The sequence below is a fragment of the Diabrotica virgifera genome, chromosome 1 (genome assembly GCF_917563875.1).
Source record: "Diabrotica virgifera virgifera chromosome 1, PGI_DIABVI_V3a".
NCBI lineage: Eukaryota > Metazoa > Arthropoda > Insecta > Coleoptera > Chrysomelidae > Diabrotica > Diabrotica virgifera.
In genome coordinates this window covers 263,480,566-263,496,700 of record NC_065443.1, presented here as the reverse complement: position 1 = coordinate 263,496,700, position 16,135 = coordinate 263,480,566, and the positions used below count along the sequence as shown (strand labels likewise).

Below are 16,135 nucleotides of genomic sequence, written 5' to 3'. Positions count from 1 at the left end.
TTGGTATTTCATACCTGGGTCAAACAGAGAACTTGAATCGAGTCAACATTAATTTCACTTATTCCCCGTTAGAGGGCATTCTAACCATACTACGGTATAAATAGTTTTATTTTGTACCGAGAAACTACGGACGTGTTGGTGTAAACTTGTCTTCTGCAGAGCCTCCTTGACAACAGGTAGACCTAGAAATAGTACTATCGGGGGATGACAGGAGACAGATTTAAATCAAAACGAAACCGTAGATTTTCTTATTTTATAAAATAAGGGGGTGACGAATTAAGAGAAAAACTGGTGCAAAGGACAAATTATCACGAATCATAAAAAGAAGAGCAACAAATGTGTAGTAACTACAGAGGACTGTCACTATTAAACACAGCATATAAAACTATGTTGACCTTAATACAACGAAGACTGACCGAAGCGATGACGAATATCATAGGACAGTATCAATGCGGATTTCTTAAGGGAACGTCTACAATAGATGTCATACATATGGTTAAACAAATTATGTAAAAAGCTCATGGATATAAAATAGAAATTGAACTACAATTTGTAGATTTTCAGGTTTCAGCAAGCATTTGATATAATAAAAAGTTCAAAATTAATGGTAGCTTTTAAAGAAATGGGAATACAAAACAAATTAAGACGATTAATAAAAATGCCAAGAAAAAAAGAAAATCTACTTATAATATAAGTCCAAAAGAACGAGATAAACATATGAAGAATATAAAAGAGTACGAAATGAATTAAACTCAATAGTAAGAAGGAAGAAAACTGAACATTGGGAAGCATTTTCAAAAGAGATGGAGCACGACTTTTATGGGATGCAAAAGGAAATGTGGAAAATGATAGGAGGTCAAAGAGCAGAGATGAAGGAATTGATAGAAGTAAAACATATTGAAACAAATACATGGACAACTTACCTAAAAAACCTCTATCAAACAGCTAATCACGAAGAACTGGAAACACCAGGATTAAAATCGGATGAGCAAACAGAAATTAAAGAGGAATATATAAAGCACGCCTTAAAACAGATGAAAAATCGAAAAGCTCCTGGGAAAGATGGAATATCTAATAAACTTTTAAAATACGGAGGAGATAGACTTCACAAAGAACTGAATATCCTTATAAGTAAAATAATAAATACAGGAAGAATTCCAGAAGAATGGAGAACCAATCAAATGATAGCGTTTTTTTAAGAAAGGTGGTAGGGCAGACCCCAGTAACTATAGAGGGATAAATTTACTGAGCACTATACTGAAACTCACAACAAAAAGACTTATGGAGAAAATATTGGCGTGCATAAATATATCGGATGAACAACAAGGATTTAGAAGTGGAAGATCATGTAACGATGCAGTTTTTGTGATAAGGCAAGTAGCGGAGAAATCATTAGAATATAACAAACCAGCCTTTTTCTGTTTCACATACCTAGAGAAAGCGTTTGATAGAATCCAATTAAAAGATGCGATACACCTACTATATGACAAAAATTTACAACTCGATATCATAAAACTGATAGAAAACATATATGTAAGAAATAAAATAGAAATTAAAGTCAATGGCATCATAACAGAACCCATAGAAACAAACACAGGAATCAGGCAAGGAGATTCACTAAGCCCTGTACTGTTTAACATAATGTTGGATGCAATAATAAAACAAGTGAAGAAAAAAAGAGGGTACAAAATGGCAATGGAGAGATAAAAACACTCTGTTACGCTGATGACACCGTGTTAGTAGCAGAGTGCGAAGACGACCTACAAAGATTATTGCACGAGTTCAACATTAACGCAAAAGAAATGAATATGAAAATATCAGCCCAAAAAACAAAAAACTTTGTAATTGCCAAAAAACCAATAAGATGCAAATTGGACTTAGACAATCAAATTATAGAACAAGTAATGGCTTTCAAATATCTGGGAATTAATCTATCAGCCGACAACAATATCGAAGAAGAGGTAAAAGACCAAATAATTAAAGCCAGTAGAACGGCCGGATGCCTAAATGACACAATTTGGAAAAACAAAGACCTAAGATTGGAAACAAAGACCCGAATATATAAGTCAGTTATTAGGCCAGTTATGACTTACACGGCCGAAATAAGACCAGCTACAATCAAAATACTAAGACATCTGGAAACCAACGAAATGAACGTCTTAAGAAGGATTGGAAAAGGACTACAAGATAGGATAAGAAGTGAGGAAATCAGACGCATATGTGGGGTAGACAATATAAATACCTGGGTAAAGAACAGAAAAGAAGAGTGGAATGAGCACATACGCAGGATGTCTGAATCAAGGATAGTAAGAATAGCCAGGGACAAGTCACCGTTAGGCAGGAGAAGTATAGGACGCCCAAGGAAAAGATGGAATGACAACTTAGGGGCAGAATGAAAGGCACCGTTGAAGAAAAACAGACAGTACTGCCTATATAAAAGAAGAAGAAGAAGAATAAAAATGAGTAGAACTGTAGTGAGTATAAAAACTCAAGTAGTTTTTAGGAGACACAGAAGAATTTGTCATAAATTAAGGGGTTAGACAAGGAGATTCGTTATCAGCAACGCTATTTACTCTTGCCCTGGACTAAATCATCAGTAAAATCAACAAAGGTGTCCTCAGAACACGGGAGAAGGACAAATAATAGATAACATAGAAACATAATACTAAATTAAATATGCCACAAGAAAACAGTTTCAGAACCAGTGGCGGCCGGACAGGGTCGGCAGGGTCGGCAGTGCCGACCCACACATTTATAGATATAGATTTTTTAAATATTTGTATCTGTGAAATAAAAAAAAATCTATCAGATAATACAGACTAAATTTTATTCATGGTTTTTAAAATAATTTGATCAATCCGAGCGTTAAGTGATCCCTGCGCATAACAGACTTCTCAAAAAATGAATGATCCGAGCCATTTATCTGACTTTTCGGCTAGCCGTCCCTAACATCCGTAGCTTGACAATTTACACGTAAAACTCAACGACATAACAAGTCGATGAGCAAGCGAACATTACTTCTCTCTGTGGGCAATAGCAGATACGGCATGGCAGGTTAAGCGGCAAGTACGGCACATTTCGGTCTGCCGGTCGGTGTTTCATTTGGAAGCATGCATCGGTAGAAATTGTCAAAAATAATCACGCCGTTTTACGTCGTTTAATTGATATTGTAATTTTTTTAAGTTGTCAGGAATTATCATTTAGTGGACATGATGGATCGAAGCATTTGTTAAAAATCAAAGTAATTATAGAGAATTAATCAAAGTGTTTTAGAAATACCTATTTACTTTCTGATTCGAAGTGTATTCGTAATACAGAATGAACTAATACATATAATCAAATAGTTAAATTTTGAATAACGTTGTTGAATCTGAGATTTAGAAAACCATTTGCTTTTTACTGAAAGTAGATGAAACTTCTGATTATCATGTCATTCACAATTATCAATTATTTTTTTCGATACGCGTTACGTGGTAATATTTATGAGAGGTTTTTAGGTTTTAGAGATGTGAGTAAAATCAATAAGGCAGAATATATTTTTGGTGTTTTAAAGAACAGATTCAAATTTTTTGATACCAAAAATAAATTGGTAGGGCAAACTGGGGCAATCTTATGACGGCGTTGCTGTGATGAGTGGTGAATTGAATAGTATCCAGGCAAAAGTTAAAACTATTGCATCACAAGCTTTATTTACTCACTATTATGCGCATATAATGAATTTAGTTTTACATGATACGTGTAAAAAAATAAAGAATATCGTCTTTTCTTGCCAGTTTAGCTCACCTAAACGGATTACTGCTTTAGAACAAATTTGTTTCGAAAAAAAAGCGAACAGTTTGTCAGACGCGATGAAATTTTAAATCTCGGTTAGTTTTATCTAAGCAGATTATCTCTTATAGTTTTAGTATCTGTAGCAGATTTTCGTGAACAGCTTTTGGAAGTTTTTGATTTTATTATCGAAGGCGATGATTTTGAAAGTGGCGATACCTCGATCCGTGAAGCAATCGGTTTGAGAACTTTATTAAATACTAATGACTCTTTCAATATTTTTTAAATATTTTTAAGACAGAGTTTGCCCAAGATAATCCTTGTTGTTCAAAATCAGTCAACTGACATTATTTATTCTAAAAATAGAATACGAAAGCTGGTGCAAAATCTCAGAGATTTTCGTAATGATAGTAGTTTCCAATATATACGCAGTGACGTTTTGGATTCGCTTGATATTTCCGAACCACCCCAAAAAAGACAACGACATGATACATATCTCGAAAAACGAGTAAGTATATCTTGAAATTTTGGATACCTACTATTATATGCAAATAGATACTCGTTTTTCGAATTTTGAAGATTTGCAAATTTTTGACCTCTTTGACGATTTAAAATTTAAAAGTTACGTTCGCCAAAGAATTTCCAAGATATTTATTATTACAGGTTAGGTACTTAAAAATTATGCTGGTCCAAATATTTTCAGAAAGTGGGATAAGTTGCACAATATGTATGTATAATTCTATGTAGTAAGTACTGCAATTCATTACAACAAACTGTTTATCAATTTTCTTATTACCACCAATTTCTGCCTAAAAAAAACGGGATTTACCTTGTCTCAAAAGAATCAACACGTATTGTCGAAACACCATGAAACAAGAGAGAATGTCAAGTACATCAAATAAAAAAAAAAAAGCAAAAAACAACAAAATCTCCTATGATGAATTAAGCCTTTTAGTTTGATGCTATACCTATATGAGGAGATAAAAAAAACCTTGCCGACCCTGTCTCCAAGGCCACGAGCCGCCACCTTGCTAAATAAAAAAAATAATAAAAATAGAATGAGTTTCCACTTTATACCTATTATATCAATTTACGTCTTGTGGTTCCAAGTTCTTTGCTAATTCTTTATTTTCTGCTCTGAGACTAGCCACGGTCTTTTCAAAATCATTCCTTAACTTTTTAATCTCATTCTGTAGATGCTTTACTTCGGATTCGCATTTGGCGCTTTTGTCGAAAGCAGATGTTACTTTTTTATTGACTTGTTTGAGAACACCATTATTCAACTTTTCCGATAAATCAACTAGAGTCATTTGTGTTCTGGATAAAGTATTCTCAACTTGCCCTATTTTCTTTTCATTTTCTTTCAACTTGGTTCCAGAAAGCCTTTTGCAGGAATCTACTTCTTTTTCAAGATCTGCTATTTTTTTACCAGAATCGGTGAATTGTACAGCAATCCCTTCTTTTAAGACATCTAAGTCACGGCTAACATTTTTTGTTATCAGAGTAGAGTCTAATAAGGGTTTAATTTTGGACAAAACGCCTGCTTCCACGATTGGAGCAAGCTCAACGTGAATAACTTGCAATACTGATACATTATTTTTAATGTCCTGGATAACAGTGTCAAGCGAATTACTTTTCTCACTCATAAGCTTTTGTACATGTGTCTCTACTTCGCTTAAACGATATTCGTCATTGGATAATCTGACTGACAGGTTTCTTTTTAAATCAGCAAGTTTCTGAGAAAACTCATTATTATTATTATCTGTTGGACTAGAAAGTGACATATTTACGTAATTGTGTAGAGAATCTTTTAATTCCTTAATGTCGTTTGCTGAAGATGAAATTCTAGTGGATAAAGCTTGTTCTGCCCTTTTCAGTTCATCGGAAGTTGTCTTTTGAACAAATGAGCATTTCTCAAGCTTCCCTTCCAGCTTTGCTAGATCGTCCTCAAGAATATTCTTAAAGGCGGTAACATCATTCAGTGATTTGTCGCATTTTTTATTTGCAGATGCTAAAAGACCGTTTAATTTTCTACTAAAAACCATTTCAATGTTTGTTAGATTGGCCAATATAAACTTCTTGACATTTTTTCCCAGTGAGTCTTGAGTGATCATCAAGTCCTTTTGTAACTGTTGTAAGGACTGTTCTGTGTCTTTTTTGAGTATAGTTACTTTATTTAAGCAGTTTGTATTGCTATGGTTAAGACTTTGTATCGCTGGATTAAGTGTGTTTATAACATTTGATCCTGATGATTGCTTAACTTTATCTAACTCATTTCTGATATCTGTATTATAGTCGTGCAATTTCTTGTAAACATCATTTTTAAATTTGTTTAAATATTTTCTTCTATTATTTTGAAATGGGATTCTCCCATTTAATTTTTTATTATTTTTATTAAAGTCCCTAGTGCCTATCTTTAATTGTTTAACATTATTCGTTAAATTTTTTATTGTCGAATAAATATCTTTATCTGCAGTTTTCAGCTGGTTTATATCTTTGAACAGTTTGTTAATATTATTTAAATTTGTTTGTATTGATGAGTTTATTTTATCAAATTTTGAAAGTACATTTGAAGATGATTCCTTGACAATGTGATTCTGTATATATTTTGCCAGTTTGTTGATGGCATCTTTGTTGTTATTAATATTTTGTTGATAAAATTTGAGAATGATTTTAAGATTTTTTGAATCTGATAAATAATCGGTATCTATCGTACTATCAAAGTTTAAGTTGTAGGATTTCACAGTGCAGTCCCTAATAATACTGGCACTAATATCTCCTTTAGATTGGAATGGCGGGAAGAGGTTTTCGTCCAAACATGATGTGGATTTAACATAAGGTAGCAAACTAGTAAATGATACTAAGAGACCTTGTTCTTCGACATACCAAGCTTGTTTTCCGTAGCAAACGGTTGTGTTTGATAGGCTTAACGAAAATGACTGATCTCTTAGAGGATCAGAGTAAAAAAGATATTTTCTGTCTTCTTCAGTAAAGGTCCAAAAATCAATATCACCGTGGTAAATTTGTTGCAGTTGATTGGAGCATATGGTTTTTGTTACTGAGTTGACTGCCCAGACTACGGCGTAGTTATTTCCTTCAGAAGAGTCATAGCAAAAACCAGCATCATGCTTGCATTTCTTTCCGGATCTACAATGAAACAAAAACATTGATTAGGAAATGGTGTACAAAAATGTTGATTTGATTTTATTGTTATAAGTTTGATACCTTCATTTTGAGCTAATATCAAACTAATATGATTCTAAATTGTCATTGTGTTTTATGTTATAAGATGGCAAACAAAAACGTGGGACACATGTCACATAGGTATAATACTTTTTAATTCATTCACTCAGGGTAAACTATTGCAAAACCTACGGGTTTTAAAGATCCGATTGGATTGACATGAAATCTGGCATACAAATAGCTAACATTCAAAGGAAAAAATGATATTGCGCCGATGTGTGATTTTCATTGTTCTAATGTGTGATTGTTATTTGCGAGTAAATATGTTCATTTTTCTACAAAAAAAAACACATTATCAGACGGTTCTTTGCAGATAACTCAAAAAGTAAGTATTTTATCGAAAAAGACATTCTAAGCAAAAATATAGCCCATTAAAAATTGATAAAAATGGTGCATGTATGAACCAGTGGCGGCTCGTGGCCTTGGAGACAGGGTCGGCAAGGTTTTTTTGTCTCCTCATATAGGTATACCATCAAACTAAAAGGCTTAAATCATCATAGGTGATTTTGTTATTTTTTGTTTTTTTATTTGACGTACTTGACATTCTCTCTTGTTTCATGGTGTTTCGACAATACGTGTTGATTCTTTTGAGACAAGATAAATCCCGTTTATTTGAAATAAAGTTCTCAAACCGATTGCTTCACGGATCGAGGTATTGCCAATTTCAAAATCGTCGCCTTCGATAATAAAATCAAAAACTTCCAAAAGCTGTTCACGAAAATCTGCTACAGATACTGTTGGAGAACTGTATTCTCCACCCAAATAAATTCTATTTCATAAATAATATTCATACCACGACGCCTCTGAAAAAGTCATAAATAATTTTATTACGCAGTGCCTGAAGAAATCTTCCAAGAATGTTAATCTCCGCCTCCTTTTACCCAAGCACCCCAACGGAAAAATTTGTTAACGGGATGCAAGGGCAAACGGCAGTCAACTATCAACATTCCTTAAGAACGCACGCAAAAACATTTTTCTTTTTCATTACGCTTGTTCGAAGAGTATTCTTCACGTGGCAATTTTGCATAAAGCCGATAGAGTGTAAATAATATGTGTTGCGGCGCGCTTTCACGGTAGTTGTTAACTCAAATGTTCACATATAAAATTCTATTTCTTGCCCTTTTCAACTTCATTACAGTCATAGCAAAATAGAAAGTGTTTTATTTACATAACCAATTCAACAGGCCAGAATTACAGCATCTTACGGTTCATTAAAAGTTCTCCACTTAGCTATCGAAGGCTTAGCGGCACATTGAACTTACTGCAAGTACAAAACGCTGGAAAGAGACATTGGAACTACTCCAAACTCTACATGGAGGAATGTTGAACACCGGCGTCCCTCCAGATACTAAAACTACCAGAGATAATCTGCTTAGATAAAACTAATCGAGATTTAAAATTTCATCGCGTCTGACAAACTGTTCGCTTTTTTTTCGAAACAAATTTGTTCTAAAGCAGTAATCCGTTTAGGTGAGCTAAACTGGCAAGAAAAGACGATATTCTTTATTTTTTTACACGTATAATGCAAAACTAAATTCATTATATGCGCATAATAGTGAGTAAATAAAGCTTGTGATGCAATATGTAGTTTTAACTTTTGACTGGAGACCATTCAATTCACCACACATCACAGCAACGCCGTCATAAGATTGCCCCAGTTTGCCCTACCAATTTATTTTTGATATCAAAAAATTTTAATCTCTCCTTTAAAACACCAAAAATATATTCTGCCTTATTGCTTTTACTCACGACTCTAAAACCTAAAAACCTCTCATAAATATTACCACGTAACGCGTATCGAACAACAACAATTGATAATTGTGAATGACATGATAATCAGAAGTTTCATCTACTGCGAAAAGCAAATGGTTTTCTAAATCTCAGATTCAATAACGTTATTCAAAATGTAACTATTTGATTAGGTATATGTATTAGTTCATTCTGTATTACGAATACACTTCCAATCACAAAGTAAATATTTCTAAAACAATTTCATTATTTTCTCTATAATTACTTTGATTTTTAACAAATGCTTCGATCCATCATGTCCACTAAATGATAATTCCTGACAACTTAAAAAAAATTACAATATCAATTAAACGACGTAAAACGGAGTGATTATTTTTGACAATTTCTGCCGATGCGATCTGGCGATGCAAATGAAACACCGACCGGCAGATTTAAAAATGCCGTACCTGTCTACGGAGAGAATGTATGTTCGCTTGCTCATCGACTTGTTATTTCGTTGAGTTTTAGCGAACGGCTCCACGGGCGAGAATTAACGCTGGCAGTAGCAGTGAAGTGAACTTGACGTTCCGCGGAACGGAATGGGAATGGCCGAACTGTACCGACTACAGGACTTGTGCGTAGTCGGTTCAGTTCGGCTGTTCCCATTCCGTTCCGCGGAACCTTAAGTCCATTTTGCTGCTACTGCTAGCGTCAATTTCTCACCCGTGGAGCCGTAGGCTTACGCGTAAATCGTCAATCTACGGAGTGCTATGGATGAGTTAGGTACGGCTAGCCGAAAAGTCAGATGAATGGCTCGGATCATTCATTTTTTGAGAAGTCTGTTATGCGCAGGGATCACTTAACGCTCGGATTGATCAAATTCTTTTAAAAATCATGAATAAAATTTAGTCTGTATTATCTGACAGATTTTTTTTACTTCACAGATACAAATAATAAAAAAATCTATCTATATAAATGTGTGGGTCGGCACTGCCGACCCTGCCGACCCTGAGCGGCCGCCACTGGTATGAACTCTCTACACCCAGTAGAAGAAAAGTTGTAGCTAATGAAAAACAGGTTCATATCCGTTAAATTTCACAGCGAATATTTCAACGTGAAATAACCAAAAAATGATGAACTTTTTGGAGAAAACCCATTATAATTTTTTTAAGTGTTTTAAAAAATATTTATTTTTGTTTTTTTTTAGTTTCTAGCATCAAAAGTAAACAAAGTTGTTCTCTTTTTGTTTTGGTAAAAAAAAAACTCTCGAAAGTCACCCCCTAATTACCATCTTAAATCAAATTAATGGATGCCGCTTCACAATTTACTTTACTTACGTATTATTTATACGATCTGTAAGTATTAACGGTTCAAAGGGCTTATTTAAAAAAGTGGTTTTAAAATAAAATTATTTTTAATTTTGAAAAAAAGTTAGAAACTCATAGAATGTAGGTATAGGAGCTGCTTCAGTTCTAAATGTTTATAACGAAATGTGCCCCTTTATTTTCAAACCCGAAATAAGAGGTTTAGGTAATGTTTTACGCATTTATTTACATCAGAATATGAAAATATAAGTCTTTACCTCAGTGCCACAAAGGCGATAATTAACGGCACCGTAAGAGTAGTAAACCTGACGAGGCGTTGGTTGACTAACTCCCATTTCATCTATTTACAATTGGTTAGTTAACCAATGCCCCGTCAGGTTTACTGCTCTTACGGCGCCGTAAATTATCGCCCGTGTGGCCTTTCACTTAGAATGACAGTGGATATAGGATTAAGGGCCGGTTTTTCAGTGCTGGGTTAACCTATTTATTTTTTGGTCACCGAAATATTCATGGTTAATCAGTTTTTCAGTACTAGGTTAGAGCTTAAACTCGTTTAAGTTAACCACGATTTTAACCGATCCTCGTTAAATGGTTTAACTCCGATTTTGCGGTTACGCTTGCGCATTGGTGCAGTGAATGAATCATGTTTATTTTTTTTGAGTACCTGCCTGACAGAAGGGATTAGTTGGGTTATGTTATTTTCTTTCATCGCGGGAAGTATTCTAATGCCTCCTTATTATTATAAGGAAATTATTATTATTGAAATTATAAATTATTATCGTTATTATATAGGAAGGAATTATAAGGAAATATATTTAAATATAACTGTAACAGGTACCTATGTTTACACTTACTGTAACAGGATTTAATGCATGATTCCTAGTAATATTTTAAAAAGATGATTTTATATATGTCTACACAGAAAAATACTTAAATATTTACCAAAGAGTCTGACTTCTTATTTCCTGGTCAATCTGTTCAAATAGTGACAAGACCGTGGTCTTTGACAAACAAAATCGGAAGAAAAGTCTAAATCGTCCCAGTAATTCTACCGAGGTAGACGTTATGAAGTAAACAAAGATTCCGAACTTGATATTGCATTGCATTAATCATTTTTTAAATTTGGTTATTAAATCGTCTTTTATTTACTTTTCTGTCAAATTGATAATTATTTCTCGAATTGCACATGCGCACGTACAGTTACTGCTGCCAACAGAAGAAAAAAAGTGGTTAGCTAACCGAGATTTTCTTAACTTGATTTAAAGCACTGAAAAACGCTATGAGGGTTAAAATACTGGTTAAAATTTAAACTAGGTTAGCTAACCAAAATTTTAACCACTCACTGAAAAACCGGGCCTAACTCTCTAGGATTTTTTTTCCAAAAGTTATTGCCTTAGACATTTGACCTCTCGGGATAAACAATTTATAATATCTAAGCAACAAGTTCACCAATCAAGCTTTACAATTTTTTTTATGTTTGAAATTGAAAGATCTTCATTTTAAAGCCTTAAGAGGAAACAGTAGCGATCAACAGGTAGCGAAAACGCGTTCCAAGATTGCGGCTGTAAGTTTGAATATTTTTTCGAGATATTTGGCACACGTATTCGTAATATAATAAAGAATGGCGGTATAGAGCCCAATTTGAAAAATATATTAATATGTGGAAATTACTCTGTAATTAAATACAATATTAAAAAAACGAGCCTGTACCGCCATTAAGAAGAACAAAAAAATACACTTTCTTCAAATATACTTTTTTATCCGATGCCTAGAGTTTGTGTCATTTTGGAACTACTAATGAAATAAAAAATTTTAGTAGTTCCAAAATGACACAAAATCTAGGCATCGGATAAAAAAGTATATTTGAAGAAAGTGTATTTTTTTGTTCTTCTTAATGGCGGTACAGGCTCGTTTTTTTAATATTGTATTTAATTACAGAGTAATTTTCACATATTAATATATTTTTCAAATTGGGCTCTGTACCGCCATTCTTTATTATATTACGAATACGTGTGCCAAATATCTCGAAAAAATATTCAAAATTACAGCCGCAATCTTGGAACGCGTTTTTGCTACCTGTTGATCGCTACTGTATCACCTTAAAGAATAAAAAAGTAGTTATTTTTACAATATACAGTATGTCCCTGCAAGTTGTATCCATAATATGGAAAACTTTTTTATTATTAATTTTATGAAAAAAAAGTTATTCTTCATAAAAAGCTCTGCATGGTCCAAAACCTAAGATTTAACCATCAAATATCAAATTTTTTGAATATTATACGAGGTATGTCAAAAAGTTTGAATTTCACTCAAGAGTAAAGTAGCTTTATTTTTCACAATATTGAAAATTGATAATTATGAAAGAAAAGTTGTTTGGAATTAAAAACTATATTCTAGTACGTAATTACATCCCAATTTTTTTGAAAAATTATGGATAACTAACATTATTTTCAGTTATTTCAATTCAAATATAACTCTTTTATTATTAATTTTACGAAAAAAGTGATTCTTAATAAAAAGTTATGCATGGTCTAAAATCTAAGACCTAAAATCTTATGTCAAATTTTATCAATTTTATACGAGGTCTGTCAAAAAATATGAATTTCGCTCAAGAGTAAAATAAGTTTATTTTTCACAATATCGTAAATTGTTATTATCAAAAGTTATTTAGAATTAAAAGCTATGTTTTAGTATATAATTACATTCTTCTAATTGAAATATTCTGAACTATAAAGGTACTTTACTGTTGATCTAAATTTATCTTTTTTGACATACCTCGTATAAAATTGATAAAATTTGATATACGATGGTTGTATTTTAGGTTTTAGATTTTAGACCATCCAGAACTTTTTATTAAGAATCACTTTTTTCGTAAAATTAATAATAAAACAGTTATCAGAATTGAAATAACTGAAAATAATGTTAGTTATCCATATTCTTTCAATTTTTTTTTTAATTAGAAGGATGTAATTGCATATAAGAATATAGTTTTTAATTCCAAACAACTTTTCATAATAGCAATTTTCAATATTGTGAAAAATAAAGCTAATTTACTCTTGAGTGAAATTTAAACTTTTTGACATACCTTGTATAACATTCATAAAATTTGATATCTGATGGTTGAATATTTGGGTTTTGGACCATGCAGAACTTCTTATAAAGAATAACTTTTTTCATAAAATTAATAATAAAAAAGTTTTCCATATGGATACAACTTACAGGGACATACTGTATAAATAGTCCATTCTTTCACGGTTTTTGCTCTATATTTTAAAGAACCGCTTTGATTGACATGAAATTTGGCATACGTATAGCTTACATGTCAAAGAAAAAAAGTGATATTGTGCCGATGTGTGCTTTTGCCCTGGGGGTGACTTTCACCCACTCTTGGTAAACTGACTATTTAAGTAACTTTTATTATGTAGAGCTTTTTCGCCAAGTCAACACTTTTCGAGTTATTTGCGAGTGAATATGTTCATTTTTCAACAAAATAACCACATTTTTAGACGGTTTCTCGCAAATAACTCAAAAAGTAAGTATTTTGTCGAAAAAAACGTCCTTAGCAAAAATGTAGCCTATAAAAAAGTAAAAAAAAAACAGTGTACACGTTAGGTCTCTGGACCTCGTAGAACCAGAGTTATAGCCAATGAAAAATAGATTCATATTCACCAAAGTTCAAATAGAATATTTCGACGTGAAATATCCAAGAAATTAAGCACTTTTTTGGGAAAAACCCATTATAACTTTTTAAAATGTTTAAAAAAAGCTTTATTTCTGTTCTTACAAAAAGTTTCTAGCATTAAATTTAAGCAAGTTACACTCAAAATAAAGTTGGTCCCTTTTGTTTTTGCAAAAAAATCGGGAAGACTACCCCCTAATTAGCAACTTAAATGAAATTAATCGTTACCGCTCCACAAATTATTTTACTTATGTTGTGTTTATATGATCTGTAAGTTTCATCGATTTAAAGTGCTTATTTTTGAAAAAATTTGGTTTCAAATAAAATTTTTAAAAATTTAAATTTTGGAAAATATGTTTTTTTTCAAAATAACTTAAAAATTGTTAGAGATATTAAAAATCTCGAAAAACAAAAAAAGTCAGATTTGCTTTTCTGAATATCACGTATTTTTTTGTTTTCTTTTAGACAAAAATTGATTGAGATTTGGTGTTTCTAAATTTGCATACATTCGTTATCAGTGACTCGTTCAACCTCTTTTAACTACAGCCCTTTCAATAATAAGGACTTTGAACCGATGAAACTTACAGATCATATAAACAATATATATTCGAGTCAAGAAACTTGTGAAGTCGTAACGATTAAGTTCATTTAAGATACTATTAGGGGGTGATTTTCTCGATTTTTTTACCAAAACCAAGAAGGACTAACTTTATTTTGAGCGTAACTTGCTTAATTTTGATGCTAGAGTTTTTTTTTATAAAACAAAAATGAAGCTTTTTTTAAACACTTTAAATTAGTTGAAATGAGTTTTCCCCGAAATGTGCTTCATTTTTGGTTATTTCACGTTAAAGTATTCCATTTGGAATTTGACGAATATGAACCTATTTTTCATTAGCTATAACTCTGCTTCTACTAGGTGTAGAGACGTGATGTATACACCATTATTTTAAATTTTTTACAGGCTATATTTTTACTAAGAATGTTTTTTCGACAAAATACTTACTATTTGAGTTATTTGCTAAAAACCGTCTAAAAGCGTGGTTATTTTGTTGAAAAAATGAACATATTCACTGCCAAATAACTCAAAAAGTATTGACTTAGTGAAAAAACTCTATAGAACAAAAGTTACTTAAAATTAGCCAGTTTATCCATTTCCTGACTTTCTTTGGACGAATCTTTTTCACCCCCAAGAGGGGGTGAAAACCACCCCCAGGGCAAAAGCACATATTGGCACAATATCACTTTTTTTCTTTGACTTGTTAGCTATGTGTATGCCAAATTTCATGTCAATCCAAGCGGTTCTTTAAAATTTAGAGGTAGAGGTTTTGCAATATTTACCGTTAAAGAACGGACTAAAAGCAATTGCAAAAAAAACGGTCATTTCGGACCTTCCGCAGGCTGTTTTGCAATGACAAATTAATGAAATTAAACTTGCCATAGCTCAAATTGTAGGTTTTTTTTAAATCTACTACAACTTTCTATTTAAAATGAATATCCTTAGCTGCTATATCTTTAGTTTTTCTCTAAAATGAATATCCTTAGCTGCAACATTAAAAATTCTTAAAAATTGCAAATTTAACAAATGAAAAACGTCATAAATAAAAAATCTCACAAAATTTTTGGTTACATTTTGGTATAAGTACAACCCCTGAGAGGTTTCAAGAGTTCCTGAATTATAACGTTTTTTCACCCACAACAGCCTGGGGTATTATTTCAACAGTCTGATTTGCTTACTTAATACAATAGTCACTTACCTAAGAAAAACTACGTTCTGTGATACATCAGCATCGGCAATGTACGTTCTAAGAGAAACTTTGGATTCTTTCTCGTCAACATGGTGATGGTAGCCATATTTATCAATGAATATTCGGGTCCTGGCAGCAGTAACGCAGTTTTTGGTAATATCGTAATAATCATTTTTCGGATTGCCGTCAGTATAGAAACATTCTATCAGTTGAATTTGATATAATGGTACTGTTTTATAAATAAATGATAGCTTTCTTGATACTTCCGGGCTCGAGCACTTTTGGGCGAAGGAAATCTGCCAGTAATAGAAAAGCAGAAGAAATAGAAGTGATTTCATCCTAAAATTAAAAGTTTGAGTGAATACCTATATTAAAGTTCATACAGAAGTAAAAACTTCGTTTGCACAATGGTATTAAAAAGTTTATTAAAAAACTATTAAAAAGTCTTCCAAAACTATTCGCAAAAACGTTGTCGCTCTAGATCTAGATCAGATCTAGATCTTCACTGCATTCTGCTTAGTAGATGAAACTAGCAACCTTATAAAATTGGTAACAACGAGAAATATGGTTTACATGTTAATAATGGAATATTTGTAGCGACTCAAAGTCGATGTTAAAAGATTAAATTTGTTAAGTAAATTAATTTA

At 32.4% G+C, this 16,135-nt stretch overlaps 1 protein-coding gene across 1 annotated transcript; it reads right to left on the bottom strand.

Annotated features, from left to right (window-relative positions):
- Positions 1-4,735: 4,735 nt before the first annotated feature.
- Positions 4,736-15,826, bottom strand: LOC114337225 (putative leucine-rich repeat-containing protein DDB_G0290503). The gene is made up of 2 exons (XM_028287636.2): positions 15,498-15,826; positions 4,736-6,915 (listed from the first exon to the last, which is right to left on the bottom strand). Exons 1-2 carry the CDS (start codon positions 15,824-15,826, stop codon positions 4,854-4,856), a joined length of 2,391 nt encoding a protein of 796 aa, XP_028143437.2. The 3' UTR covers positions 4,736-4,853.
- Between the last annotated feature and the right edge of the window lie 309 nt (positions 15,827-16,135).

What these genes read in the sequence shown, in the direction of transcription:
- LOC114337225 (XM_028287636.2), bottom strand. Translation starts at nt 15,826, where the DNA reads ATGAAATCACTTCTATTTCTTCTGCTTTTCTATTACTGGCAGATTTCC. An exon ending in CAGAACGTAGTTTTTCTTAG is followed by an intron (nt 6,916 to 15,497) that starts GTAAGTGACTAT and finishes GTTTCATTGTAG; the next exon opens with ATCCGGAAAGAAATGCAAGC.